General features: G+C 44.0%; 2 protein-coding genes across 4 annotated transcripts in view; one reads left to right on the forward strand and one right to left on the reverse strand.

Annotated features, from left to right (window-relative positions):
• The window catches only part of ZFYVE19 (zinc finger FYVE-type containing 19), a 101,399-nt gene extending 76,730 nt beyond the window's left edge, over positions 1 to 24,669 (reverse strand). The window contains exons 1-6 of one of the 3 annotated variants that reach the window (XM_063947773.1): positions 24,532 to 24,669; positions 24,207 to 24,265; positions 19,545 to 19,666; positions 14,358 to 14,414; positions 13,447 to 13,607; positions 10,377 to 10,522 (exon numbers count right to left, since the gene is read on the reverse strand). In XM_063947773.1, coding sequence (XP_063803843.1) covers positions 10,377 to 10,522; positions 13,447 to 13,607; positions 14,358 to 14,414; positions 19,545 to 19,666; positions 24,207 to 24,260 — 540 coding nt within the window. In that variant the 5' untranslated portion in view covers positions 24,261 to 24,265; positions 24,532 to 24,669. Of the gene's footprint in view, positions 1 to 10,376; positions 10,523 to 13,446; positions 13,608 to 14,357; positions 14,415 to 19,544; positions 19,667 to 24,206; positions 24,266 to 24,468; positions 24,512 to 24,531 lie in introns of those variants that run through there. The other 2 variants (XM_063947774.1, XM_063947775.1) reach the window with 2 other exon arrangements.
• A 13-nt stretch (positions 24,670 to 24,682) lies between these two features.
• Positions 24,683 to 26,772, forward strand: part of DNAJC17 (DnaJ heat shock protein family (Hsp40) member C17) — a 121,849-nt gene continuing 119,759 nt past the window's right edge. The window contains exon 1 of the mRNA XM_063947776.1: positions 24,683 to 24,949. Within this exon, the coding sequence (XP_063803846.1) occupies positions 24,857 to 24,949 (93 nt within the window). The 5' untranslated portion in view covers positions 24,683 to 24,856. The remainder of the gene's footprint in view (positions 24,950 to 26,772) is intronic.

The raw sequence follows: 26,772 nt of genomic DNA on the forward strand, positions 1-26,772 counted from the left end.
TTTCGCTACAAAAAGGAATTGTTACAATCTGATGGCACCATAATATATAAAAATCAATAAACAGGGGTACTCCATAAAAATATAAAATTATAATAGGGTGCAGACCTGCAGGATTATGAAGAGACTGTGGAGGACATTTACTAAGCAGTGATAAGAGTGGAGATGTGAGCCAATGGAGAAGTGGCCCCATCAACCAATCAGCAGCTCTGTATCATTTTATAGTATGCAAATTATAGATGTTACTTCAGTGCCGATTGGTTGCCATGGGAAACTTCTCCACTGGCTCACTTCTCCGCTCTTATCACTGCTTAGTAAATGTCCCCCTGTGTCTCCTCCAAACATGAACAATACGTTTGAAATGAGTAGTAGCGCTGATTGTAAAGAATGTGTGATCGCACCACAGGGATGCCTGCAAACGGGTAGGGGTTGTGTTACCAGCGGCCGGGATTCCGGCGGTCAGCATCCTGAGGCCGGGATCCCAGCCGCAGAATCCTGGATTGGGGTGGGCGCCAAGCGCAATGAAGCCCCTTGCGGGCTTGCCACAGGTTCTATTCCCACTCTATGGGTGTCGTGGACACCCAAAAGTGGGAATAGCCCCTGTTAGCCTGCATGCCCACTGTCGGGATTTCCAGAAGGCGGGATCTAGTGGTCGGTATTGTGACTGCCGTTCAAATAACTACATCTCCTACAAACACCTACAATAAATGTATTATGAAGCTGCAAGAGTTCATTAGACACTGATGATAAATAGCAGTGTTTGTGTTTCTGATGCACGGATTTTACAAATGACAGGAGGCTGTAGGTAAGGTAGTTGATTGTAATCACCTAATGCCTCACACGAACATATGGCCTGATTCAGATGTGGACGCTATTTCGATATTTATGGAGTTGAGCGATTATCAGGCGATTGCATATGCATCACAATTGCATGGTGCTTGTGCCAAAGTCTATTACCTTAGTTGCTCGCAGTGAGGATTCATTTGCAAGTGATTGTGGGAAGTCACTGTAAGTGACTGACAATGCATTCCCGTACGCATGAAAAATGGCACCAGCGTCTCAGATCTGAGTAACCATATGATCGATATTTTCCTTATCTGTATACAATGTTTGTATACTGCTGGAAGGATTCTCAAATTATATATGGGCATCTCAAATACAGAACCCAGCAGCTGCAGCATTAGTATATTTTGGCTCGTTATCTGCATACAAATTCGCAGCTGCGAGTGCACTAACAGACATCTTTAATGCTCCATCCACAGCTTACAGTCCCACTAACAAACAATAGATGAAAGTTAATATTCATTGGATCTGACACTTATGTCTACAGATATAGGGGTATATTCAATTGAAGTCGAAAACTGCTGTCTTATCGGAAAGATGGTAGTTTCCGACTATTTTAGGTTGGAAGGGGGTTCCGATCTATTCAATAGACCCCTAATTTTCCGACAAGCCGGGAATTCCGACTTGTTGGAAAGCGTATGGATCGGCGGAATAGCCGACGATCAACATGCTTTTGTCGGAAACGCGGCCAAATTCGACAGGTTTTGGCCCCATTTCCGACAGTGTCAATATGACTTTTAAAAAAAGTCGATTGGCATTGTCGTGAACGGCCAAATCTTGTCAGATTTGTCCGTTCAATGAACAGTGCATTGTCGGATCTTTTTCGATAATGCTTCTCAAACCTTGGAGAGAGTGATAAATTGCACGGAGATATAGTACCAGCCAATCAGCTCCTAACTGTAATTTTTTCAAATGCAGCCTGTAACATGACAGTTAGGAGCTGGTTGGTTGATACTTTATCTCCGTGCTATTTATCACTCCCCAAGGCTTGGTAAATCTGAGTCATAGTGATGTAGTAATCCCGCCCACTTTTGTGTTGGCTCCGCCCATAGTTGATTTGGTGCCGCCCATGTGAGGACATTTCCCAAAAATTTTCCAGGGCCACTTTTAGTTCCCAATCCGGCCCTGCCTAAGACCACTATTGATTAGAAGCCTGTGTACACTTAAACCTCTCACTAGTGTGATGCCTTGTGGGCCCCATGCCCTGGACTTGAACCTTTGTGTTAGGGCCCCACCAGATGCAGTCACCTGGTCCCTAAGCACCTCAAATTTACTCTGTTATATTGAAGAGTTTATTATAATTATTCTGATTAGCAGTACTTAGAGTGTGCACCTACATTTTCTCTTTTTTTCTTCTTTGTGGACTTATACTTGTTGAAGTGAACTTAACATAATTAGGAAGCATTTGTTTATTTATTGGTTACTTCATGCACTGGTATGGTGGCGGATGATTGCCTCATGTTAACAAAGCTGCATCTAATCCAGGAGCTCGAGATATCTTGTTTATTTATCAATTCTATACTATGTAAATAATGAAAAAGGGGGAAAAAAAACAGAAAACTGCAGTAATGTATTGTTAGCACACTGCATCTTATTAAATGGTTCCTTTTCTTCAAAACAGCCCAAAAATGGATGAATTATGTTCTCAAGCATACACAGCCTAGAGCAAGCTTTCCCAACCACAATCCTCAAGGCACACCAACAGTCCAGGTTTTAAAGAGAGCCATACTTGAGCACAGGTGACTTTATTAGTACTCAAATTATTTTGATTTAACTATCTGTGGTCAAGCATGGTCATCACTAAAACCTGGAAGGAGACCTTTAACCCCCACTGGAACGCCAGTGTGAGGAATATATATTAATAATAGGAGACGCTATTAACAATATAATAGGAATTTGATACCTACCGGTAATTCCTTTTCACGTAGTCCGTAGTGGATACCGAGATTCTGTACTTTAGTACCATGGGGTATAGTCAAAGTCAAATTGCATATTTTGCTATTTAGAATAGACTATCCACACATAATGGCATACACATACATCTCCCCAAATGTATCATCGGGTAAATGTGCTTCCCCATTAATTAATAAGCTAAACAAGATGAGGGCAGCTAGAAATGCCCCTTTTTGTAAAAAGCTCAGTATGTTTGGTGGTAAACCTACAGACCCTTAATACGGTATGAGAAGGACTAAATGAATACTTTGCAGACCTTGAAGCTTTTGTAGAACTAGGACTTATTATGGCACGATGATACATTCCCCTAACACACACACCCAAACATACACGCTTTACCTATCCCACTAGGTCGTATAATAATAGATATATTCCCATCTACAATTCTTCTTCTTCTAAGGTACTTAAATATTGTGTATACGTAGTATGAAATATGAGTTACGAAATTTATGTGATAATTTTGGTCACTATCAAAGGGTGGTCTGTCAAAGTCAAATTGCATATTTCAATATTTAGAATACACTATGGCATTTACTAATGGACGAGTCTACGACGCATGCGTCAAATACACATGACGGTAGAAGACGTATTTGTTAATAAATGTCATATTGTAACACATAGCAAATATTTCTTACTTACACATAATATACACATAGGCACCATCTACCTAACACACTATATATTATATATATATATATATATATATATATATATATATATATTGTAACACATGCGTAACCGTGACAATTGTGCAATAACGCTTATAGACACACAGGGACATATTATCTCCCCATGTCTGATATCAAAATGATCATCAGTTCATTAGCTAAAATTTGGTAGTAGCGAAAAACCATAGAGATATTAGCAAGTATCAGGTATGTAAAGATAATATGAATAAGTAATTAGGTATACAGAAACTAGTTGTCTAGTGAAACTCAGAACAGTAATACTCGCATTCCTGAAGACAATACCTTTGAAGGGGACCAATGGACTACCAAGATTTGAAACTGTGTACTTTACTGATCAGTTGTAGCAGTGCATCCCCCACTGCACGGTGGGGGTTGGAAGTCCTGTTTAAATATCGGACAAGCCACAGTAAGCATTAGATCTCCTATCTCAAATCATCGCGGTTATCTGCGGATGAATGTGGCCTGGATCCAAGGGGCACCTGCGTATGTATTTGGTCTGTTACCTGTAAGTCATTGTTGGTGTGTTATACTGTACTTGCATTTCTCTGAATATTTGTGTTTATTGTTTGATCAATTGTTACTGCATTCTGTATCTGTTTTCCACTTTTCTCTTTATTAAATGTTTTGCGCAGTACACTTGTAACGTGTTCATTTAAGGTATAGTGGAGCACTTCTCATCAGAGCTGCGTCTGGTTACATTAACAATTGCACTGTTTTTTAAATATTGTCAACTTTTACAGTATAGATCGGGTCCACTGGAGCCTGGCATTTTAAAACCTTTAGTGTGTGTATGTGTGTGCTGGCTCCTCCCCTCTATACCCCTCCTACCAGACTCAGTCTAGGAAAACTGTGCCCTAGGAGACGGACATACCATGAGAGAAGGAATAAAAAGACAACAGTGGTGAGACAACAAGTCAACACACAACCATAACCAAAAGGAGGGCACTAACCAAAACAGAGGATAGCAACACCAACCCAACCAGGACAGCACCCAACAACATAACGGGATCGCAACCGCGGCCAACCAAATACTTACTCAGGTAAGCAGGAATCGAAGCACTGAGACGGGCACCCAGTATCCACTACGGACTACAAGAAAAGGAATTACCGGTAGGTATCAAATTCCTACTTTCTCTAACGTCCTAGTGGATACTGGGGTTCTGTACTTTAGTACATGGGGAAGTCCCAAAGCTCCCAAACGGGTGGGAGTGCTGAGACTCCTGTAACACTGCCTGATCAAACTGAACTTTGTACTTCCAGCAACATGGCAAGTTGTTTCTGGAAGAAAATAGAGAGCGCCGAAATCTGGACTTTGATGGAGCTTAAACATATGCCCATATCCACTCCTGCTTGGAGGAAAAGTAGAAAACGACCAATTCTAAATTCCACGGGAGACACCTTTCTACTTTCACACCAGGAAACATACTTTCCTCCAGATACGATGATGTTTTGACGTTACCATCTTCCTGGCCTGGACCATGGTGGAAATAACCCGGGAGGGAAGATCTTTTCTTGCTAGAATCTCCCTCTCAACTTCCAAGCCGACAAATGTAGCTGCTGTAAGTCTGGATAGACGAACGGACCTTGTTGAAGAAGATTCTTTTGGAGCGGCCAGGGATCCCACAGAGCCATGGTCAGGAGGTCCGAGGACCACGCCCGTCGATGCCAATCCGGGGCAATTAGAATTGCTTGAATGCTTTCCCTTCTTAGGTCTTTTTAGAACCCTTGGGATTAGCAGTAGAGGAGGGAACAGGTACACAAACTGTTATGTCCATGGTGTCATCAGCTTGTCCACTGCTACAGACTGCGGGTCCCTTGTTCTGGAACAGTAACGGCATAGCTTCTTGTTGAGATGAGAAGCCATCAGATCTCTCTGCGGGCATCCCCACTGGTGAAATAGCTGTTGAAACACCTGGGGATGTAGGCCCTATTCCCCCGGATGGAGGTCGTGTCTGCTGAGGAAGTCCGCTACCCAGTTGTCCACTCCTGGAATAAATATGGCCGAGATGGCCCTTTTTGGCCTCCGCCCAGAGGAAGAGTTCTGACACTTCATGCATCGCTGCTCTTCTTCTTATTCCCCCTTGTCGGTTTATGTACGCCACCGCCATGGCATTGTCCGATTGAACCTGGATCGGCCGATCCCTCAGGAAATGGGAAGATTGCAGAAGAGCATTGTAAATTGCCCTGAGTTCTAGGATGTTTATCGGCAGAGCAGATTCCTGAACTGATCATATCCCCTAGAACTGGGCCCCTTGGGTAACAGCACCCCAAACCCGGAGGCTGGCATCCGTTGTGAGTAGAATACACAAGTGGATATTGAAATTCCTGCCTTCGATCAGGTGAGGAACTTGCAGCCACCATAATAGAGAGATCCAGGCTTTTGGAGATAAGGTCATTTGCTGATGTATGTGAAGGTGAGACCCTGACCATTTGTCCAGCAGATCCAGCTGAAATGGCTGGGCATGAAATCTGCCATATTGGATTGCCTCGTAAGCAGCAACCATCCTGCCCAGCAAGCGTATGCAAAAGATCAATGGACACCTTGTGGGGTAGAGTCCATTGGTAGAAACACCCTTTGAGACACTGTATCCAGTATCATTCCCAGGAACTGAAGACTTTGGGTTGTTTCCAGGTGAGATTTCTGGAAGTTTAGGATCTACCCATGATCCGTAAGCAGGCGAGTCATCAGATTGATGCTGTGCAAAAGACGCTCCCTGGACATAGCCTTTATCAGGAGATTGTCCAAGTAAGGGACTATGTTGACTCCCATCATGCGCAGTTGCAGCATCATCTCCACCATGACTTTGGTGAAGATCATTGGAGCTGTGGACAGGCCAAAGGGCAAGGCCTGAAACTGGAAAAGGTCATCCAAGATGGTAAACCTGAGGTAAGCCTGATGAGGGGGCCACATGGGAATGTGTAGGTAAGCATCCTCGACATCTAGGGATACTAGGAATTCCCCTTCCTCCAGACCGGACAACACTGCCCGCAGGGATTCCATCTTGAACTTGAACACCCGCAGATACGGGTTTAGAGACTTCAGGTTTAAGATGGGTCGCACCGAACCGTCTGGTTTTGGAATGACAAAAAGGAGTAAAAACCCCTGTAGTGTAACGGAGGAGGTACAGGAGCCACCACCCCTGTCCGCAAAAGTTTTTGAATGGCCTCTTGCAAGGTAACATTTGCTGCGGGCAAAACAGGTAAGCACAATTTGAAAAATCCGTGAGGAGGAAGTGCTTGAAATTCCAGCCGGTATCCTTGGGAAATGAGGTCCCCCACCCAAGGATCCCGGCAGGACTTCACCCACACGTGGTCAAAGTGGTGAAGGCCAGCACCTACCGGAAAATCACCTTGCTGTTGGGGCCAACCATCACCCGGAAGGCTTGGCGGCAGAGGATCCGGTGGTCTGGTCCAGGGAGGCAGCAGTTGCAGGGTTTCGGGACTTACCATGAGATCCTCTCGGAGTGGTGGAGACGCCCGGCCCATCTGTGAACCTCGCCACACGAAAGGACTGTAAGGAGGGTCCTGTGTAAGAACGTCTAGCAGGTGGCGCAGCAGTCGGCAGATAGGTAGACTTACCTGCCGTTGCCTGGGAGATCCATTTATTTAATTCGTCCCCAAACAAGGCATCACCTGTAAAGGGAAGATTATCCACACCCTTTTTGGAATCAGTGTCCGCTGACCACTGACGCAACCATAAAGCTCTGCGTGCTGAAACAGCCATGGTTGAGGCTAGATCCAAGTGGCCTAAGGGACCTTTTCCGTCAGGGGGAGGAGCCACGACACAAGGTGGGGGAGCTACACCAGCGGTACAGTTGCTCAAGTATCCACGCCACCAACTATTACCTTTAGTAATTAGGTGGCGAGCAAAGCGAGCCACCGTGCCCGAAGCGCGGCGAGCGAAGCGAGCCCGCGAGGGTACTTTTCGGGTACCTTGTTTGGCTGTAGCTCCTCCCCCTGGTGACAGGTCTCCACCCCTAGGTACGTCAGAAGGTCCCTTCTCCCACTCCGATATAGAACCAATGAAACAGCCATAGCAGTATTGCGGCCATTTATCTTACACAATTCCTTTATAGCCTTGCTCATAAAATTAACAGCATCCTGTATGTGTTGTAGCAGAGTAATTACCTAATCCCGGGGCAGAGAGTCTAAACCATCAATAACAGAATCAGACCACTTTACCATTACCCTGGAAATCCACCCACAAACTATTGTGGGGTGCTGTGCTACTCCCGCTGCCATATAAATTGCCTTGAGAGTGGTCTAAATTTTATTGTCAGCTGGTTCTTTTAGGGATATAGCCCCTGGTACCGGCAGTACCAATTTCTTAGACAGTCTCGACACACACGTATAGACCGACAGGGGATTTTCCCAGACCTTCCTGTCCTCAGCGGGGAGGGGAAAGGTAGTTAAAAACCTCTGAGGAACTTTAAATTTCTTATCAGGGTTTAACCATGCTTCCCTGGACAGTGAATTTAACTCTTTAGACACAGGAAAAGTTGCTGAGGTCTTTGGTCTAACATTAAAAGTACAACTCCTCATCCGGTTCTGACTCCTGATCTGGGATGTGAAGAACCTCTGTAACAGCAAAATGAGGGCCTCCACCCCTGGGGACAGAGAGCTGTCCTCATCCATATCATCATCATCATCCGCATCAGTCTGATCAGAATCAGACTGGAGCATCTGTGGCAGTAAGCGTTTACGTGAAACCAACAGAGGGGGCTGAGAAGCCTTTCTGGTATCTGCTGCTTTGGCCATAGAATCAATAGACTGCTTCAACACCTGTCTCTCCTTTTTAGCTGCAGCTAATTCTGAATTGACATTCTGAATCAGCATTTAAAATTGTCTAACCAGTCAGGTGCCTGGGAACTGTGCCCCTGTGGAGATTAGGAGCATTGTTCACACATGAGTTACAAGCAGCACACATAACCATGTCCACAGAAATATTGACACAACTGAAAATACAGCGCAGCTCACTGCAAGCATCTCCACCCAGACCCTAAAGAGCCCCTGGAGTGACACTGAGGAAACGGAGACCAGCACACAGAACACAGCAGTCCAATGTGTGACTGTAAGTGTATATCTGATATAAGTGCAACGGCGCTGTTGCTGGAGAGCTTCCCCCCTGGTACCAGGACACAAACTGCACCGGGGACCCGCTAATCGGGACCCCGGTGTAACACTCACCGCACCTTGAGCTACAGCATCCGTTAGAGGGTGGCGGCTAGCTGGCAGCGTGGGCACACATACTAACGATGTGTGATCAGTGCCTCAGGAGCTCAGTGTCCTGTCAGCAGGGATTATGAACCATTAACCCTCAGGAGGTTGGTTCGGTCCCCCCTCTAAGTCCCATGAAGCAGGTTACCTAGTTGCCAACCACGGCTACCTGAAAAGAACGAACTAAAAAAAATAATAAAGGAAACTCTCTGGAGCTCCAGAGGAATGCACCCGGCTCCTTGGGCACATTTTTCTAAACCGAGTCTGGTAGGAGGGACATAGAGGGGAGGAGCCAGCACACACATTCACACACTAAAGGTTTTTAAAGTGCCAGGCTCCACCGGACCCGATCTATACCCCATGGTACTAAAGTACAGAACCCCAGTATCCACTAGGACGTTAGAGTAAATTGTTTAAATTATGTTATATACTTTTATTTACGTTCTGCTAACTGGTTGCTGCATGAACGCTTTTTAACGAATTGCTATATTTTTAACTGTGTTCAATTCTATTTATATACTTCCGAATAGATTATTGAAAGGGTTTCTTTTATGTCAATTACTAGTAAAATATTAACTGTATCTATTTTGCTCATCTAGATATAAAATAGTCATAATACAACCAAGCACGTGTGTGGTGTCATTCATCTAATGGACAGTATACTTTTACCTTGAGTACACATTGTTGCCTTTTAAACTAACCCAAGTGCAGTCATAATCCGTATCTTTCATGTTTGTTCTATATTTAGCCTAGCAAGCTCTTTTCACTTGCAGCTGGTGTTTTGCCTTGAGAAACTACTGATTAGTAAATAGCGCCGGGATTAGACAAAGTTATCGAATGGTCTCTCTCAGTATTTTTTTTGGAAGGTTAGTGTACCTTGAGGACTGAAGCTGGGAATCACTACCCTAGAGGCTCAATCAGACAAGGGGGGTAATTCCAAGTTGATCGCAGCAGGATTTTTGTTAGCAATTGGGCAAAACCATGTGCACTGCAGGGGAGGCAGATATAACATGTGCAGAGAGAGTTAGATTTGGGTGTGGTGTGTTCAATCTGCAATCTAATTTGCAGTGTAAAAATAAAGCAGCCAGTATTTACCCTGCACAGAAATAAAATAACCCACCCAAATCTAACTCTTTCTGCACATGTTATATCTGCCTCCCCTGCAGTGCACATGGTTTTGCCCAATTGCTATCAAAAATCCTGCTGCGATCAACTTGGAATTACCCCCAAGATTCTGTCAGCATTGGCCCATGCTGCCTTCCTAATGGAACCTGACCTCAACACAGCGCTATGCAAAAAGCATGTGGGAGTGTTTAGTAGAGGTGGGGGATGTAGAAAACTGGGAAGAAAGTGGATAGCACTCTTGTTATACCCATGTGGGCAGTGCTTACTTGCTGATTGGTTTCTTTAGTTTTAACGCAAATTCACACATACTGTGCGCTCTCCTTCTTTACCTAGGCTGTCATTCAGAAAGAGAGCATGTCTGTGTACAAACCACACACATCAATATATACGCTGTACCAGAACTAATTTCCTTTATAGGCAAATAAATTACACGGGAAGAAAACAGGCTTGCTGCGTGCAACCTACTCCAATTTAGGAGTAAGTTCAAACTGAATGTACAAAGCATTTGTGGCACATAACATTTCAGCTGAATTGCTATGAGAACATTCCTACCGGCTTGCTTGTGCCGGATGGTGGCATCCTCCCTTGTAATATAGCGAGCCGATCCTCCATTTCCTGCACAGACGGGGCAGGTGGCTGGGTTTCCTTCCGCAATGCCTCTATCCTGGATTCTATTTCAGCTGTTGAGCAAATGGTTTCTACAAGAGGACAGAGTTTGATTAGGTTTAAAGGTGGAAGAGAATTGACCTTTAGAGCATTCTGTACATTAATTGGGGAGATGTACTGTATGAAACTTTCTAGAAAGAGTGAAGTTGCTCATAGCAACCAATCAGCTTCCAGCTATCATTAAGGTAGCACAGTCTATGAATGGACAGCTAGACACTAATTTGTTGCTATGGGTGACCTCTTCACTTTATCTCTCTTGAAGATGTGATCCATTCCCCGATAGGTCAGATAAAGATAAGCTGATAAATACACTTTGTATACATGGTAGACAAATGCAAATATTTACAGTGACCTCATAAGACTTAGTTTAGTTCAATGGTTGGCAACCTGTGATCACATATGATCCCCAACTCCTTCTGGGTAATTTTAGAAGGCATCTATGGATAATTTGCAGGTCATGTGTGCGGAAAAGCCAATGCCCTAAAGTTGTCTGAAGGTGGACGAACTTTTAAGAACATCCTTAAATGAAAAAGAAATCCATATGTTCTCAGCACATACAGCGGCAATTCTCAGAGGTATGCATAGCTTTAATGATTTGGATGTTCAAAAATCGACTGAGTCTCATTGTACTATTCTGTATGAAAGGGATCCAGGACACAAATGGGATTTTAGTGGAAATCCATATCTGTTAGCACAAATAATGTAATCTATATTGATTAAAATGAAGGCATTCATATAAATCCAGTTGGCTGTTGACAGGCAGCAGTCACTAACAGCCCCACACTGGACAGGTCCAGCCATCAATGGCTCAGGATGCATTACCTGATATGTCCAATATGGCCATGCATATGTGTAGCCAAATATAGGGAATGCTTTTGGCCAATCTGGCAGAGTTAGAACAAACTGGCACTTAATCCCCGCGCATGCCATCTTCCACCAACTACCAACGAAAATCAGGAACACTTGAAATCAGACCGTTTTCTTTTATTATTCCCAGTTGGACATGAAAAATTACACAGACGACTAGAGATGTGTTCTCATACATCATTGCTGCAGTCACGCCAAACAGCCCCTCTCGGCACGCTAGGTCCTGTGAGACTCTGCAAGCGTCTGGCGCCTTTTCGCAAAAAATAAGTCTTAGATGTGGCTAGGATGAACCAGGAAACTGTGCCGATTAATAAGATAAGCGACACTTTTATATCTGCGTGCCACTGAGTCTCTGAATCTGTATAAAAAGTACTAAGATGCTGCAGCCGCCGCTGATTTCCATGCCAAAGTTCCATTGTGCTTCATATACAGATTCATTTTTCGTATAATAATACAAAAAAAAAAAAAAAAAAAAGACGCCTTAAGCTAGCGAATTTGCACAGGACCTGCAGCTCACTCACGCCAGGCATCTCGCGTTGTGTGGTGGATTGAGGCTAGATGTATGAGGACACATCTGAGGCTTCTATATGGCTGCTCTTCTTTTTACTTGCTTGCGTATAAAAACAAACTGAGGTGAGGAGAGTATGTGGTAACTGGACGGCTTAGCAGCAAACACACAGCATCTCATAATGGGAACAAAAAGTGGTTCCTTTTATTCAGGAGACTCAGAGAAAACTCTCGGCTGGCTGGGGGTATCCGGTCTATAGCTCTACACTAAAAAAATCTACAGTCAATAGGTCGCATACAGCAGATCGACAGGGTCAAAAGGTCAACATGTTGTTGTTGTTTTACAAGTTTTGCTGCATTTACTATCCCTGTCACAAACTATTAGCTGTAGTAACCTTGTGGCAAGCGGAGCAAGCAACCGAGCCCAAAGTGTGGTGAGGGAAGCAAGCCCGCGAGGGGATGTATTTAAAAAAATTGGGGTAAAAAAATATGTTTTAAAACACAAAACAACACCCACAATTATTTGTGTGTCAACTTTTTGACCCTGTCGACCATTTGAACCTGTCGACCTAATGACTGTCTATTTTTTCTAATGTCTATTTTCAGTATCAGAACCCGGGCTGGGTACCATAGTAATGAGGATTATTCAGTGAGGGGCAAACATTTGCGATAGGCCTGCAGCATACCCCAATAGTGCACTGGGAAGCTGTGTGCTTGGGTTGGGGCTGTGAAACCAGCGCTTGGGATCACGGAGGCCAGCATACCGACCCCGGGATCCTGGCAGCAGGAAGCCGGCAGCGCGCGGGGGATGGGGGGGCAGGGGCGCGAGCATAACAAACCCCTTGCGTGCTCACTGAGCTTGCCATACAGCGGGCTCGCCACAGGTTCTGTTCCCTCTCTACCAGTGGGAATAGTTCCTATTGGTCGGCATTCTGTCTGCCGGCATTTTTATTGCTCGGGAACCTGGCGTGGGCATGGTGATTGCAGGAATCCCAAGCGGCAGTCACATGACCGCATTGCGTATGCTTGCATGGGGCTCAGAAATATAGTGAATGGCTGTTCAGCTTGGGGATAATAATGCCTGATTTAACATAGGGAAGAAATATCAGCTGTTCTGCACATCCAACTAAAGATGACAACGTGGCAATCGTGTGTTCTACTTTTCACATTAGTGTATTTCTCGTCCCTACATGGTGTTGTATGTAGTGACTAAACAAGTGATAAGTATGTGTCTTCTCTTATTTTGTTACCAGTGTAATCACTAAGGACAGAGTAATGGGGTCCATACATCAAGCCGGTATCAGGCAATGCTCTGTTCTGCTAATGCTTGGGTCGGGGGACCGAGGAAATCCAATATGATGGAAACCCTTGGAATTGGCGAGTCGGGATTTTAAACATGCTGTATTTTGCCAATCATCGATGTCCACTGGTTGGCGGATCAGAAATGGCCATAGACATGTGGGCCCCAATAGTGCAAGTTAATCAAGTGATTACAAGTATTTATTGGAATGATGGTTTATAAAAAGATTACAGCTCGGCTGTTACAATCTGTGATACTGTATATCTATCGGATTCTACTCACTAGGTTTGGTCTCTTGTTTGAGTTTCTCCAGTCGTTCTGCTATAGCTCGGTCTTCTGGCGACAGCCCCTGATACTTCATATTTGCACCAACGTGTAGTGATCCTGGGCCCCGTTGCATCGCATTCTGTTGATTCTGTTTGGCTTCTAATGCGGCCACTCTCCTGAAACAGAGTCCATTGGTTACACTGAGCGGTATTCAATTGTTTTTCCCCTTCCCCGCACCTGTTTGCACCCGCCAGAAGCTAGTCAATTGTTTCTGCCGACGGGCATGCTAACATCATTTCAGCTTGTTACCCCCGAGGGTGGTGAGCTGAACTAAGTGAAAAGTGACCCATTTCAGAGCTCAAATGGGACTTTTTTGCATTGCACCCGTTAGTTTGGTCGGGTTTAGCTGCTTTACATGGCTAAAACCAACATTTATGGGGGAGATATACGCAATAAAAGAAAAAAAGAACAATTGTATATCGGTCACAATCTCCCATTACTTTAGATCGGGAGCGATACAACAATTCATTCATTTTTTTTTTCAACCACCTTGCCCCTCTCCCGACCAAAAATAATAAAAAAATATATATATACTACAGTAGAGATCCGGCTGCTTTGTACCTATGGATGTGTACAGTATGTTAAAACCAAGTTACAATTAATAATCTATATCTACTTTTGCTCACCAGATCAGTTGTTGAGACAATTCCCTTCTAGAATGGTCAGAGATTCTCTATCCACCTGCCTGGGTGGTCTGGCTGTGTGAGACTGAATTTATGTTCCCTCATTAATTAATTTAACATGCAATTTCCATTATCACATTGTTAGAACAAATAATACGTGTTTTGTATAACAGGAAAGTTGCCATATCTTGTTGACATAATACTTAATTTAAAAAAAATCTTGTATCACCAGCAAAAACTCACTTCTTGTAATTCTCCGGTGGAGACCACTTGGATGCATTGTTTGTTGTTCCCACTCCACTAGAACAATTAAAAGAAGTTAGATAGTTGTAATGATCATTTGGATATTTTTGAGCATTTGAGAGATTTTAGTCGAATGACGAGATCACTTTTTTACATTGTTACTATTTAAAATAAGAGGGTGGTTAAATAAGCACTCTAATAAGACCTCTAATGTGTGTAATGTTATCTATTTCATTCTAATTTCCCACCAGGCCTCAGCAGGTAGACCACTGCTTCCCCTCATGGCCATTAGACTGCGCCTCATATCAGTCATACTGTCCCAGCATCAGGTGTAAGATAGCGGGGCTGGAGGAAACAGGGTCACACATTGAAGCGAGTAGTGTAATCAGATTTCTGCATCTAAAGAACACATCAGCAGCTGAAATCCATCTCCAACTTGTCGAGGTGTATGGGGATAATGTCACGGAAACAGGTTTGGTGCACTGCCTGTTGTGGACGCGATTGTCCGTCCGGATCACTACTGATCTTGAACGTCTGTCCAGCCGTTATCAAGAGCAGTGCACCAAACCCAAACATGCTTCTGTGACATGACATTATCATCGCACACCTTGACAAGTAGTTCAGTAGGGCAGTACACCGATTGCCAGTACTACTTGGTTCCAAACAGTGCAGTGGAAGTCATTCACATTATGGTAGACGTGTATATTATGACTCCAGAACAGTGGCGTCAGAAGGTGGGTACGGACCGCACCCAGGTGTCAGCCTCGGAGGGGGTGACACCAAAATGCCTTCTGCTCTCAGACTCACAGGAGCCGGGTGCTGCAGTGCGACAGTTGCTTGCTGCACTCGGCTCCTGTGATCCAGGCGCTGACACTGCACATCTACTGTTCACAGGGGGCAGCCCAGCTTCTTCGGATGATGCTAGGCTGCCCCCGGAGTGATGTTACCGGGTTTCCCCATGAGGCCACGCCATCCAACCTAGGCCACACCACCTTTTCATCCACGAGTGCGCTTCCGCGCAAGAGGCTGCAGAGTACGCACCGGGTGTCATCAGACCCGGTGACGCCTCTGCTCCAGAATACGGTTGGTTGCTGCATAATCTGCTGTTCATTCAGAGAGAATGTGCCTATGTCACCAAATAAATAGCTGATGTTCTAGATTACCTTCTCTAGGTAGAGATATGCAGGGAATGGGGGGAAGGGGATATGTTCTGCACCAGCTGTTAAATTCTGAATATTTGTAAGAAGAGGCCCCAACAAATGTCCATCAGTTACATTAAATATTGATTGTGGGACGTTCGGGGGTGCTACCAGAGACAAGTTACGTTATACAGGAAAAGGAGAGGAGAAAAGAATGTCTCTTTGCTGGCGCACAAATGATAATTTAAAAATTAACTTTTAATAAATTCATTAAAATTGTCTAAACACGAAATAGAATATAGTAAGTTTGTGTAATGTAATTACCATATATAGTAAATGGAAATAAATTTATTAATACCAAGGTCCACTACCTGTGTCGTGTCTTTATTGATCCAAATTGACTGTATCAATTAGTCCGATATTGAATTGCTGAACGCTATATAATATTAATTGAATGTATATTAGTAATTCACTTGACAAATGTCCAAACCTGGCAATAGTTTCTACATATTATACACTTACAGCATTCTTTCCACAATATTTTCCCTTATTCCAGGCCAACTAGTATAATCCCCTACAGTAATTATTTGTGTTATAATATAATACAGTATGGCGTCATGGCCGCTACCTGGTCACAAAAAGAATGTATTTAGATTTGAAATAGCAGTCAATGTTTAATGGCATAGTTTGTTATTGCAGAGAAGGAATAGGGAACTAGGGTACTGCAGCATTACCATTGGTGTGAATGTGTAGCATATCATATACGAGAGACAGCTGTTGTGGGAGATCATATTAACTGACTTGCAGCTAAGGAAGTCACTGCTGCCAGTCAGTGTGGAAGGCTATCTCTTCCTCTATTTAAGTGCTCTCTATAGCAAATGTAAAGGGGGGTACACGCGGAGAGATCCGTGCTTAAAATCTAAGCAATCTTGCTAGATTGCTTAGATTTTAAGAACGGATCTGCCGTGTGTATGCCCTCCAGCGATAGCAATGCGCGGCCCCGCGCATCGCTATCGCCGATGCTAGATTGAGCTGCATGCAGGCTCAATCTAGCGGGTCGCTCACTTCACCGTTGTGTGAAGTGAGCGGCCCCCCCGTCGGCTTTCCCCCTCGCTCAGCACATCGCGCTGTGCTGAGCGGGGTGAGAGATGTGTGCTGAGCGGTCTGTGTTAAGATCGCTCAGCACACATCTCTCCCGTGAGTACCCCCCTTAACTGTGAATCACAACACACAATTTGCACTAGACCTCTTTTGAAATTAATGAGAGATCAGAAATATATACTGTTTACATTTGTGTGCTCTTATGTGTATCAAGCTATCAGTAGTTAATTAGTGATAGGAATAACTCAATTACCATATAGCTACTGATACTAAACTACAAGGATTACACACATCAGTGTGATACAATAGTTACATGGTATCCATGGTAACAAATTTAGTTACTGTTGCATGATATGCTTCCCCTTATTTAAGGTGATTCTCCCAGCAGAATAAATGTATTCACAGGTTGCATCACAGAGCAACTTAATAACAATTTAGCTTACAAGTATCCTATAAGCAGACACACCTGGTGTTTCCTTCCTTTTTATAAAAAGCTCTCCCCAGCAGCTATACTATATTTTATTACAACAATAATAACAGCTACTGTGGGACATTATATTAACTGATTCATAATTAAGGGAGTCACTACTGCAAGAGCAACCCAATAGCTACAAGTTATTCATAAATGTAGCTCTTGTGGAAAGCTATATTTTTTCCCACTCAAAGTATTTTCTATAGCAAATATAATAGTGATTTTCAGTGCCCCATCTCTTTGAAAAACATATAGGGACATGCTTAAATGCACATATAATTGTTTTAGTGGGGATACATGAATAATACACAATTTGCACTAATTATGAGGATATATGTAAATGTGCAAGAACTATAGAATAGTGGGAGAATTATTAGATATCCCTATTTATCTGCATTATTCATTCAACACTCAGCATTTATCTACATGCTGGTGCTATTTATAGCACTCAGCTTGCAAGCATTTCTCTCATAAGGAAATACATTAGATGTTCCCTTTCTTTTTCATTAAAGCCGTTCCCAACAACCATACTGTATTGTATTATAACACGAATAATTACTGTAGGGGATTATACTAGTTGGCCTGGAATAAGGGAAAATATTGTGGAAAGAATGCTGTAAGTGTATAATATGTAGAAACTATTGCCAGGTTTGGACATTTGTCAAGTGAATTACTAATATACATTCAATTAATATTATATAGCGTTCAGCAATTCAATATCAGACTAATTGATACAGTCAATTTGGATCAATAAAGACACGACACAGGTAGTGGACCTTGGTATTAATAAATTTATTTCCATTTACTATATATGGTAATTACATTACATAAACTTACTATATTCTATTTCGTGTTTAGACAATTTTAATGAATTTATTAAAAGTTAATTTTTAAATTATCATTTGTGCACCAGCAAAGAGACATTCTTTTCTCCTCTCCTTTTCCTTCTCTAGGTAGAGAAGAAGCTACTGTGGGCCCGATTCAGACCTGATCGCTGTTGTGCGAATTTGCACCGCAGCAGATTATCGAATGACTGCAAATGCGTAAGCACCGCAATGCGCAGGCGCGTGCCCAAACAGCGGCAGAGTGGTGTGAAAATTTTGACTGCACGGCATACGCACGGTGATCGACAGGAAGCGGACGTTTGTGGGTGGTAACTGCCCGTTTTCTGGTAGTGTCAGGAAAAATGTTCCAAAGCATTTTCTGGGAGGGTGTGTGACGTCAGCTCCGGCCCAAGTAGCCTGTTTGCATCACACTGTAGGAGTAAGTCCTGGGCTGCACACAAACTTCACGGTATGGAAAAATAATTCATTGGTGAGTTGCGAAAGGATTTGGAGATGTCCGCTGCATGGCGAAGTTTTCGCATGGTGTACATATGCATTCGCACACTTGCACGGGGCAGGTTTTCACTTTTCCTGGGTGGCGACTGTCTGATCGAAGCTCTCTGCAAATTTGCAGCACAGCGATCAGGTCTGAATTAGGCTCTGTATTTGGGGGGTAATTTTGAGTTGATCGCAGCAGGAAATTTTTTAGCTGTTGGGCAAAACCATGTGCACTGCAGGGGGGCAGATATAACATTTGCTGAGAGAGTTAGATTTGGGTTGGTTAATTTTGTTTCTGTGCAGGGTAAATACTGGCTGCTTTATTTTTACACTGCAATTTAGATTGCAGATTGAACTCACCACACCCAAATCTAACTCTCTCTGCACATGTTATATCTGCCTCCCCTGCAGTGCACATGGTTTTGCCCAACTGCTAACAAAAATCCTGCTGCGATCAACTTGGAATTACCCCCTTGGACCTAATTAAATAGGGAACACCGGGCTGTGCTTAGCACACGGTTCACCAGCAGCAACTTCCCACACCACAGAATCAGAGAAGCCACCAAATGAGCAGGAAGCAGTCAAGACTAAGGTCTCTATTTATGCTCATACATATTTTTTTGTATAATAAATTAGCATAGTATTGATTTAAATCAGTGGTTTTTTTTGTGTTTTTTTTTTTTTTTTAATGGTACTGAGGGCATTATTCAGGTTTGTTAGCAAACCAAAAAAGCAAGCAACTGGGCAAAACCATGTTGCACTGCAGGTGGGGCCGAGGTAACATGTGCAGAGAGAGTTAGATTTGGGTGGGGTGTGTTCAAACTGAAATCTAAATTGCTGTGTAGAACTAAAGCAGCCAGTATTTACCCTGCACAGAAACAACATAACCCACCCAAATCTAACTCTCTCTGCAAATGTTACATCTGCCACCCCTGCACTGCAACATGGTTTTGCCCAATTGCTTACTTTCTCGGTTTGCTAACAAACCAGAATAACCCCATGAGCCCCATATGCTAGCGTCCCTTCACTTTTTTCAACAATTTTTCCCTGAAAGAGATTAGCCAATCTTGATTAGAGCTGTTGTGTATTGGAACATTTCATTCTTAAGTGTTGCGCTCATTATTTCAAAATTCTTGATTGGAAGCGCTCCTACCTGCTAATAGTTTCATAACATTTCTTGCAGATCTTTTGCTTGGTGTTACCATACGTAGGTAGAACTGCACTGAATCCAAGGCATCCCGCACAGAATGAATGTCCACAGGATTTACAGCCACACTGGAAAAAAGATAAATTGATTTAAAGATTGAAGCGGTCGGTCGATCGCTGCCAGTAACAAGAAAACTAACCGCCATTACTTAGAATCCTATTCAGCAATAGATGCTTCAAATTAAGTAACGACAGATTAGGAAGAGTATCCAATTGGCCCAAACATGTTTAGACCACAAAAAAATTGTTCATGTTTTCACGGCAGCGATCGGGAGAAAATGCTGGCTTATCACGGATTCTGTTTTGTCTGCCTCAAACAAAATCCCAGATAAGTGCCGGCTTCAGGGCTAAATGGATAGCACCGGGCGGGTAAATTAGTCATGGTAAATGACAGCGGCTAATTGAATACCGCCTTAAGCAGGAATAGTTATGGTCAAATTTAAAAAATGATCTTACACATTAGTATTGTGACGTTGTATTTACAAACAAAATCACTTTGATGAATCTGTTGATTTGTAAGAATAATGCATCTTTTTCCAAGCTTACTTTCTTGAGTGGAAGACCCCTCCAAAAAACATTTCAATGCACGATTCATTAAAATGATTCAAACAAATATTTAGTCTGCAATGTAACAGCCTCTGATTTGCTGCCCAGGTGTAACTGAGACTATATAGCCACTAGAATTCAAGCAGGAATTGGTCTTAAGGCAAAACCAGGTTGTTTTTGCAATAAAACGAATTGCCGCTATAAATCTAGTAGCTACTGGATATCAATGAAATCAGGGCCGAATCCAGGGGGGTGGGGTGAACGCCCCCCCAACAATCATAGCCACGCCCACTTACATGATGATGACGGCGGCCGCATTTCCAGCCACAGCCACCAGGTCCAGCAGCGTCATGAGGAAGATCCCAAGGTAGCGGGGAAAGCGGTCTTCGGCGCACAGTGGGGAGAACACGCTGGATGAGCAGTTCCCGCCGCTGCTGGTGCTGTTCAGACAGGGGCTGTGCGCTGGCGGCTCCTCTATTATGGCCCCGGTCACCGTGGAAGATGGGGGTAAGCCGCTCTGGGTGGCAGCGATCCAGTGCAGCAGCAATCTCCCTCTGCTGGCATTGCTCATTTTCCTCCCCCTGACTCCCCCGCCGTCAGCGCCTGCAGTAGCCAGCACAGCCCAGCATCTCTCACCTGATGGTGGATCCTTCATAGCGACAGCATCCCCCTCCCCAGCATCCGGCTACCCGTACCAATACATGGCACGCTGCAGCAACGCCAGCCCCACAGGCATGGACGGGGGTTGTGCTGGCTCCCTGCGCTGCTGGGGCCGCCAGAGGTGGGGGCTGCTGCCAGGTGTGTGGCTGCACAGACATCCCTCCCCATCCTCCGTGTCCCCTAGCCCCATCTGCCAACATCACATGCCGCCCATCGGAGTGTTAGTAGTTACATGTGCCCGGTGTGTGTGTGCTACATAAGAAGTACATGAGCAGCCTGGCAATGCTTTATATGCTCTTTAGAGCATTAATTGACAGTTAGAATAATTAAACCACCTACCTAAAAGAAAAAAGTCTAGATCGGTCCCTGAATGGAATTGTATCAGGATCAGCAAACAGGCCTTAAGCTGGGTACCCCTCTTAAGGATGGTGAGACCCAGCAATGTACACTGTATATGATACACTGTATGATAGAGCAGATGTATTGCTATATGTTGCCTGTAACAACACAGAGTCAGTCGTGGAATCATCCCAATGGATGCGAGGGATAGGCTGCAGGAGGAGACAGTTAGGCTTAGGGGCAGGGTTAAAATACTTCCTGGGATCCGTAGGGATTTTGGTCGTTGGGATGGTGACTGCTCGGCATTGGCATTTCTATAATGGGTGCAATGTGTGCGGTGCACACGGGCCCCTGGGTTCAGGGGGGCCCACACCGCACCCATTTTGATACTTACCTTGCCGGAGTCCAGAGTTGGGCGCTGCAATTGCGTTGGAAATTGCAGCCAAAATGGTCACCGCGCAAGCGCGGTAGCCAAATTGGTCTCCGGATCATGGCAGGCGCAATGTTTCCGGAGAACTGCGCATGCGCAGTAGACTCTGGCACAATGCCGGAGTCTACAGCGCCGTACAGAGGAGGGGGCCCACATGAAGGTGCACACGGGCCCCCTCCTCTGTTGAAACGCCCCTGCTGCTAGGTTTTCATACCCAACCTGTAAAAACATATCCTAGTGCGGCGGATCGTGTAGTGTGTACGATGATGCCATATATCATTATATCAAATCGCTGTGTTGAGTGATCACTGAGGTGTATACACAATCTAAGTGGTCAGGCAGAAAACTCTGCTTGCTGTTCAGATGCAGCTATGCAGTGTGTGACTGCATTAGGACATGGATTGGTGGATGGCGCTGGTCATTCCGCAATCAGAGTGAAGACGGAGGCAGGGATCTGCTAAATCATCCCCCTAGATCTGCGGCTGCTAATCAGAAATATCATTTATAAGGTGCCTCAGTACTCTGCACAGTGGATATAACAAATCATATGCAGGAACTAGTCATACACAAATACAGAACCATACAAACAAGGATGAAGAAGAGGGTATGGGCATGAGACAGAGGGTAGAGAAACCCCTTTCTAAGAAACAATAAGAGCTAGTGGGACATGGACCTAAGATAGCTGGTAGTACCCAGTAGTATCAGGCTAAAGTGAAGAGTTGGCTCTTGGGACAGTGGTGAGTAGGACGTTCCATACGTGGGCAGAAGACCTGATGGTGGGAGTAAAGCCGGATACACACTATAAGATTATTTATCCAACCTTTCTAATTGCAACAAAATTAATTTGGTAATGTAATTAAGGAAATGACAATTGACAATTTGCGCCCAAACACTGGAAAAAAGACAAAACTGGTCATTCAGACAAACTGGTTGAATCCATTTGATTTAACAAATTTATTCGAACAACCTCACACTAATCTGGAGGGAAAAAAAATGTAAACCAATTAGCAGGTCTCATTCCTTCCTGAAAACCATGCGTAACAAAAAGTAAGCCAATGTGAAGCAAACTGGGCCCCATCCTGGAAATTAGGGACTATTAAAGATGAATGTGTAATAATGTCCGCAGAAAGCCTCTAGACAACTGCATATTTTCTTGGAATACAATGGTATCGTTTCATATACTGGTGATACCACCATATTTTACTATATAGTTCACAGGATTGGCCCAACATATTAATACAGGTTGAGTATCCCATATCCAAATATTCCGAAATACGGAATTTTTTGAGTGAGAGTAAGATAGTGAAATCTTTTTTTTCTGATGGCAAAATGTACACAAACTTTGTTTAATACACAAAGTTATTAAAAATATTGTATTAATTGACCTTCAGGCTGTGTGTATAAGGTATATATTAAACATAAATGAATTGAGTGAATGTACACACACTTTGTTTAATGCACAAAGTTTTTAAAACTTTTGTCTAGAATTACCTTCAGGCTGTGTGTATAAGGTGTATGGGAAACATAAAAGCATTCTGTGCTTAGACTTGGCTTCCATCACCATGATATCTCATTATGCTATGCAATTATTCCAAAATACGGAAAAATCCGATATCCAAAATACTTCTGGTCCCAAGCATTGTGGATAAGGGATACTCAACCTGTATAGACAAAACTCAGTTGCAGTAAAAATTATTCATTTACCTCTCATGCTTCTGTGTCAGCCTCAACCCTCTGCCAACTACTTCCCTTGAGATGTGCAGAAAAGATAGGCAGGTGAGGCAGTGCCATAGACTTTTTGCTCCAGAGTATAAAAATGATTAAAATAATTCAAAGATATTTATAATATAGGGGGGCATGTACTAAGCAGTGATAAAAGTGGAGAAGTGAGCCAGTGGAGACATTTCCCATGGCAATCAATCAGCTGCTCCATACAATTGTATAGTATGCAAATTACAAATGTTACATCAATGCTGACTGGTTGCCATGGGCAACTTCTCCACTGGCTCACTTCTTCACTTTTATCACTGCTTAGTACATGTCCCCTGTAGTCTTTCTATTTTTCATATACTTTAAATAGTCAGAACTCTAGCTTATACGTTAGTATAACAGGAAACGCTATGCCTCACCTGCCTCATCCCCACGGTACATCCATGTCAAATATCTCAACTCATCTCTGGTAACCTCCTCATATTCCTGCAACCAATATTTTTCCTGTACTGTTCTATAAATCAACTCCACCTCACCTCAACTCAGACTTTCTTGCAAACAGACCCTAATACCCTTTTCAGAATGAAATCCTGGCAACTACACGGTACTTCAGTGCCAGGTCGTTTTGCGTGTGTGTGTGTGTCTCTATCTGTCTGTCTGCCGCCCCCACCGGTAATTCAACCTGGTAATTTGCGGATCAAAACGGGTATTTCATTTGTGTAAAAGGGTCAACTGCCATTTAAACAATGCAGCAATGGCAATTCGTAACCTTCGCCCACAATTGAATGCCCCCCCCCTCGCCAGATTGGAGAATACTTCATACACCACCACCTTCCCCCAAGCAAATTTTCATAGCTTGCCTTTACTGACCATAACGAGTCACTCATGAAAGTGCAGGTTTGTAGATCAGCAGAATACACTCACCTCTTTTTTGAAGACTGAGAATTTGCTTACACAACTGAAACACCTTCTGTCCATTGCACCTGTCAAATAAAAAAAAAATACAAATGCATATATATTATAGATATGAGATTTTGCCCTTTACTTAATATTATCCTATGCATCTGCCTTTGATACACTGCACTATATTTATACCGTACAAAGAGAAAAGCTAGTGGAGAAAACAGAAATGACAAAGAACAGTACAGACAAATAAAATGATAACTAAAAACTGATAGCCTTATACCAAGACGGCATTGTACAATAAATACGATGACGTTCTGATTTATACTAGCCTGTACATTGCTACCTTGTATCACTACCCTCAACTTATCAGGAAGTTAACTGCACACCGCGCGGAATCATGGGAGCTGTAGTCCACCGGCTCATGTGCTGCTAGAAAGAATCATGGCATTCCGTATAATGTTTGTTTCCGTTTCCCGGCGTTCAACGCGCAGTGAGGCGCTCAGGGAGATGACAGACTTACAATGATGGGAATTGTAGTTTTGTAGAGGCCGTTTTCTTACTGGGCGCTTTGAGCTCTCTCGTAAGAACTACATATCCCAAGAGCAGGTGCAGGCGGCGTGTTGTACAGTTATTGAAGGGAAACATTTACGTTTAGAAAGAAAATTACAATGGCCACAGGGAAAATGTCGTCTTCCAAGGAACTGCTGCAGATTGACTTGTATGGGTTACTGAATATAGAATCCGATGCTACTGTAAAAGAGGTGAGAAATCTCCAGTATGTTGAGAGCCTTGTAGGGAGATGTACTAAGCATACTTGCCTACCTGACCCTCTCCATGAGGGAGAAAATGCTCTGTTCCTGGACTTTCCTGGTAATGTATGATTGCCATCACCTGTGGTGAGCTAGGTAATTGATAAGAAAGGTGTTTCACCACAGGTGATGGCAATCATACATTACCAGGAAAGTCCAGGAACAGAGCATTTTCTCCCTCATGGAGAGGGTCAGGTAGGCAAGTATGCTACTAAGCCTTGGAGAGTGATAAAGTGAAGAAAAATAAAGTGCCAGCCAATAAGCTCCTAACTGCCATGTTACAGGCTGTAGTTGAAAAATGACAGGAGCTGATTGGTTGATAGTTTATTTCTCTCCAAGGCTTAGTACTACTGTGCTTTGGTCTGAGTAGGAACGTATCTGGTAGAAGGTAGTGAGTTACTAGTGTTAGTACAGCAGCTGACAGTATATTGCCAAGTGCATTTGTTATCCTGTACAGCCACAGTACAGGCTGGTGCTAGTGTTGCCCTACCCCCTTCCTGCAAACTATACATTTGTGCCACTTGGGAGAGGTGGTGGGTGACACGGGAGAGGGTTATGGGAGTGGCAGTGGGTGACACTGGGGAGAGGCAGTGGGTGACAGGAAAGAGAGGGTTATGGGGAGTGGCAGTGGGTGACACTGGGGAGAGGGTTATTGGAGTGGCAGTGGGTGATACTGGGGAGAGGCAGTGGGTGACAGGAAAGAGCGTTATGGGGAGAGGCAGTGGGTGACAGGAAAGAGACGGTTATGGGGAGTGGCAGTGGGTGACACTGGGGAGAGGCAGTGGGTGACAGGAGAGAGGTACTGGGTGACAGGAAAGAGAGGGTTATGGGGAGAGGCAGTGGGGAACACGGGAGAGGCAGTGGAGGACAGGAAAGAGAGGGCTATGGTGAGAGGCAGTGGGAAGAGAGGCGGGCACAGAGGAAGGGAAGAAAGGCAGGTGCAGACAGAATGGGCAGAGAGGCTGACACCATGCGGCCAGTGGACAAGGCCCCCTATCATGCAGAGTGTATATGCCACATTAATCTACATATATGTATACACTACACTCCATTTCCTACAGTGTACATGCTACATTCTGTCCTGTGAAGCTTTAAAAAGTCACATTTTCACTTTATACAGCCAAAGAGAGAACCGGGATGTGGTTAATTTACCTACTGTTGGGATCACGGCGTTCAGGATACCGACGCTGGAATCTCCACAGCCAAGTAAATGCTGGCGATCGGATTCCCGACCAAAGTTCGGTATTCCCACTCAGGTGTTGCCGACATTCTGACTGTCGGGATTCCAGCGTCGGTTTCCTGACTGCCGGGATACCTACCGCCGGTAAATGATAGCGAACCTGAGAGAACCACTATCCCATTATACAACCAGAGAGAGAACCACATTGCGTTATATAGACAGAGGTCACATAGGATAGAGGCCAGGAAGAGCCAGCACTGCAGTGTCCCACCTGTGTATTTAACCGGATTCAAACCCAAGTTGAAGGGTATGCTAAGCATTGACCATACCATTAGGCCAAGACAACCACCTATGCTACAGTCCAGCAGTGATTAAAAACACACAGGGTGTCATCCAAGCAGACCTCTTTCTGTGCTGAGACTTGTAGTTCAGTGATGATTTCATGGAGCGCCGCTCAGCCCCACTGTTTCTAAGGCATGTTATCACTGTGTGAATGTATCATTGCTGAAATTCCCGCTAGGCTCTTGTAGAACAGTGTGCATGGCACAAGCACTGTAGTCGCACAGCCAATCTCTAATGATGTGTTGTTGTTGCG

Source organism: Pseudophryne corroboree, chromosome 12 (assembly GCF_028390025.1).
Source record: "Pseudophryne corroboree isolate aPseCor3 chromosome 12, aPseCor3.hap2, whole genome shotgun sequence".
Classification (NCBI taxonomy): Eukaryota; Metazoa; Chordata; class Amphibia; order Anura; family Myobatrachidae; genus Pseudophryne; species Pseudophryne corroboree.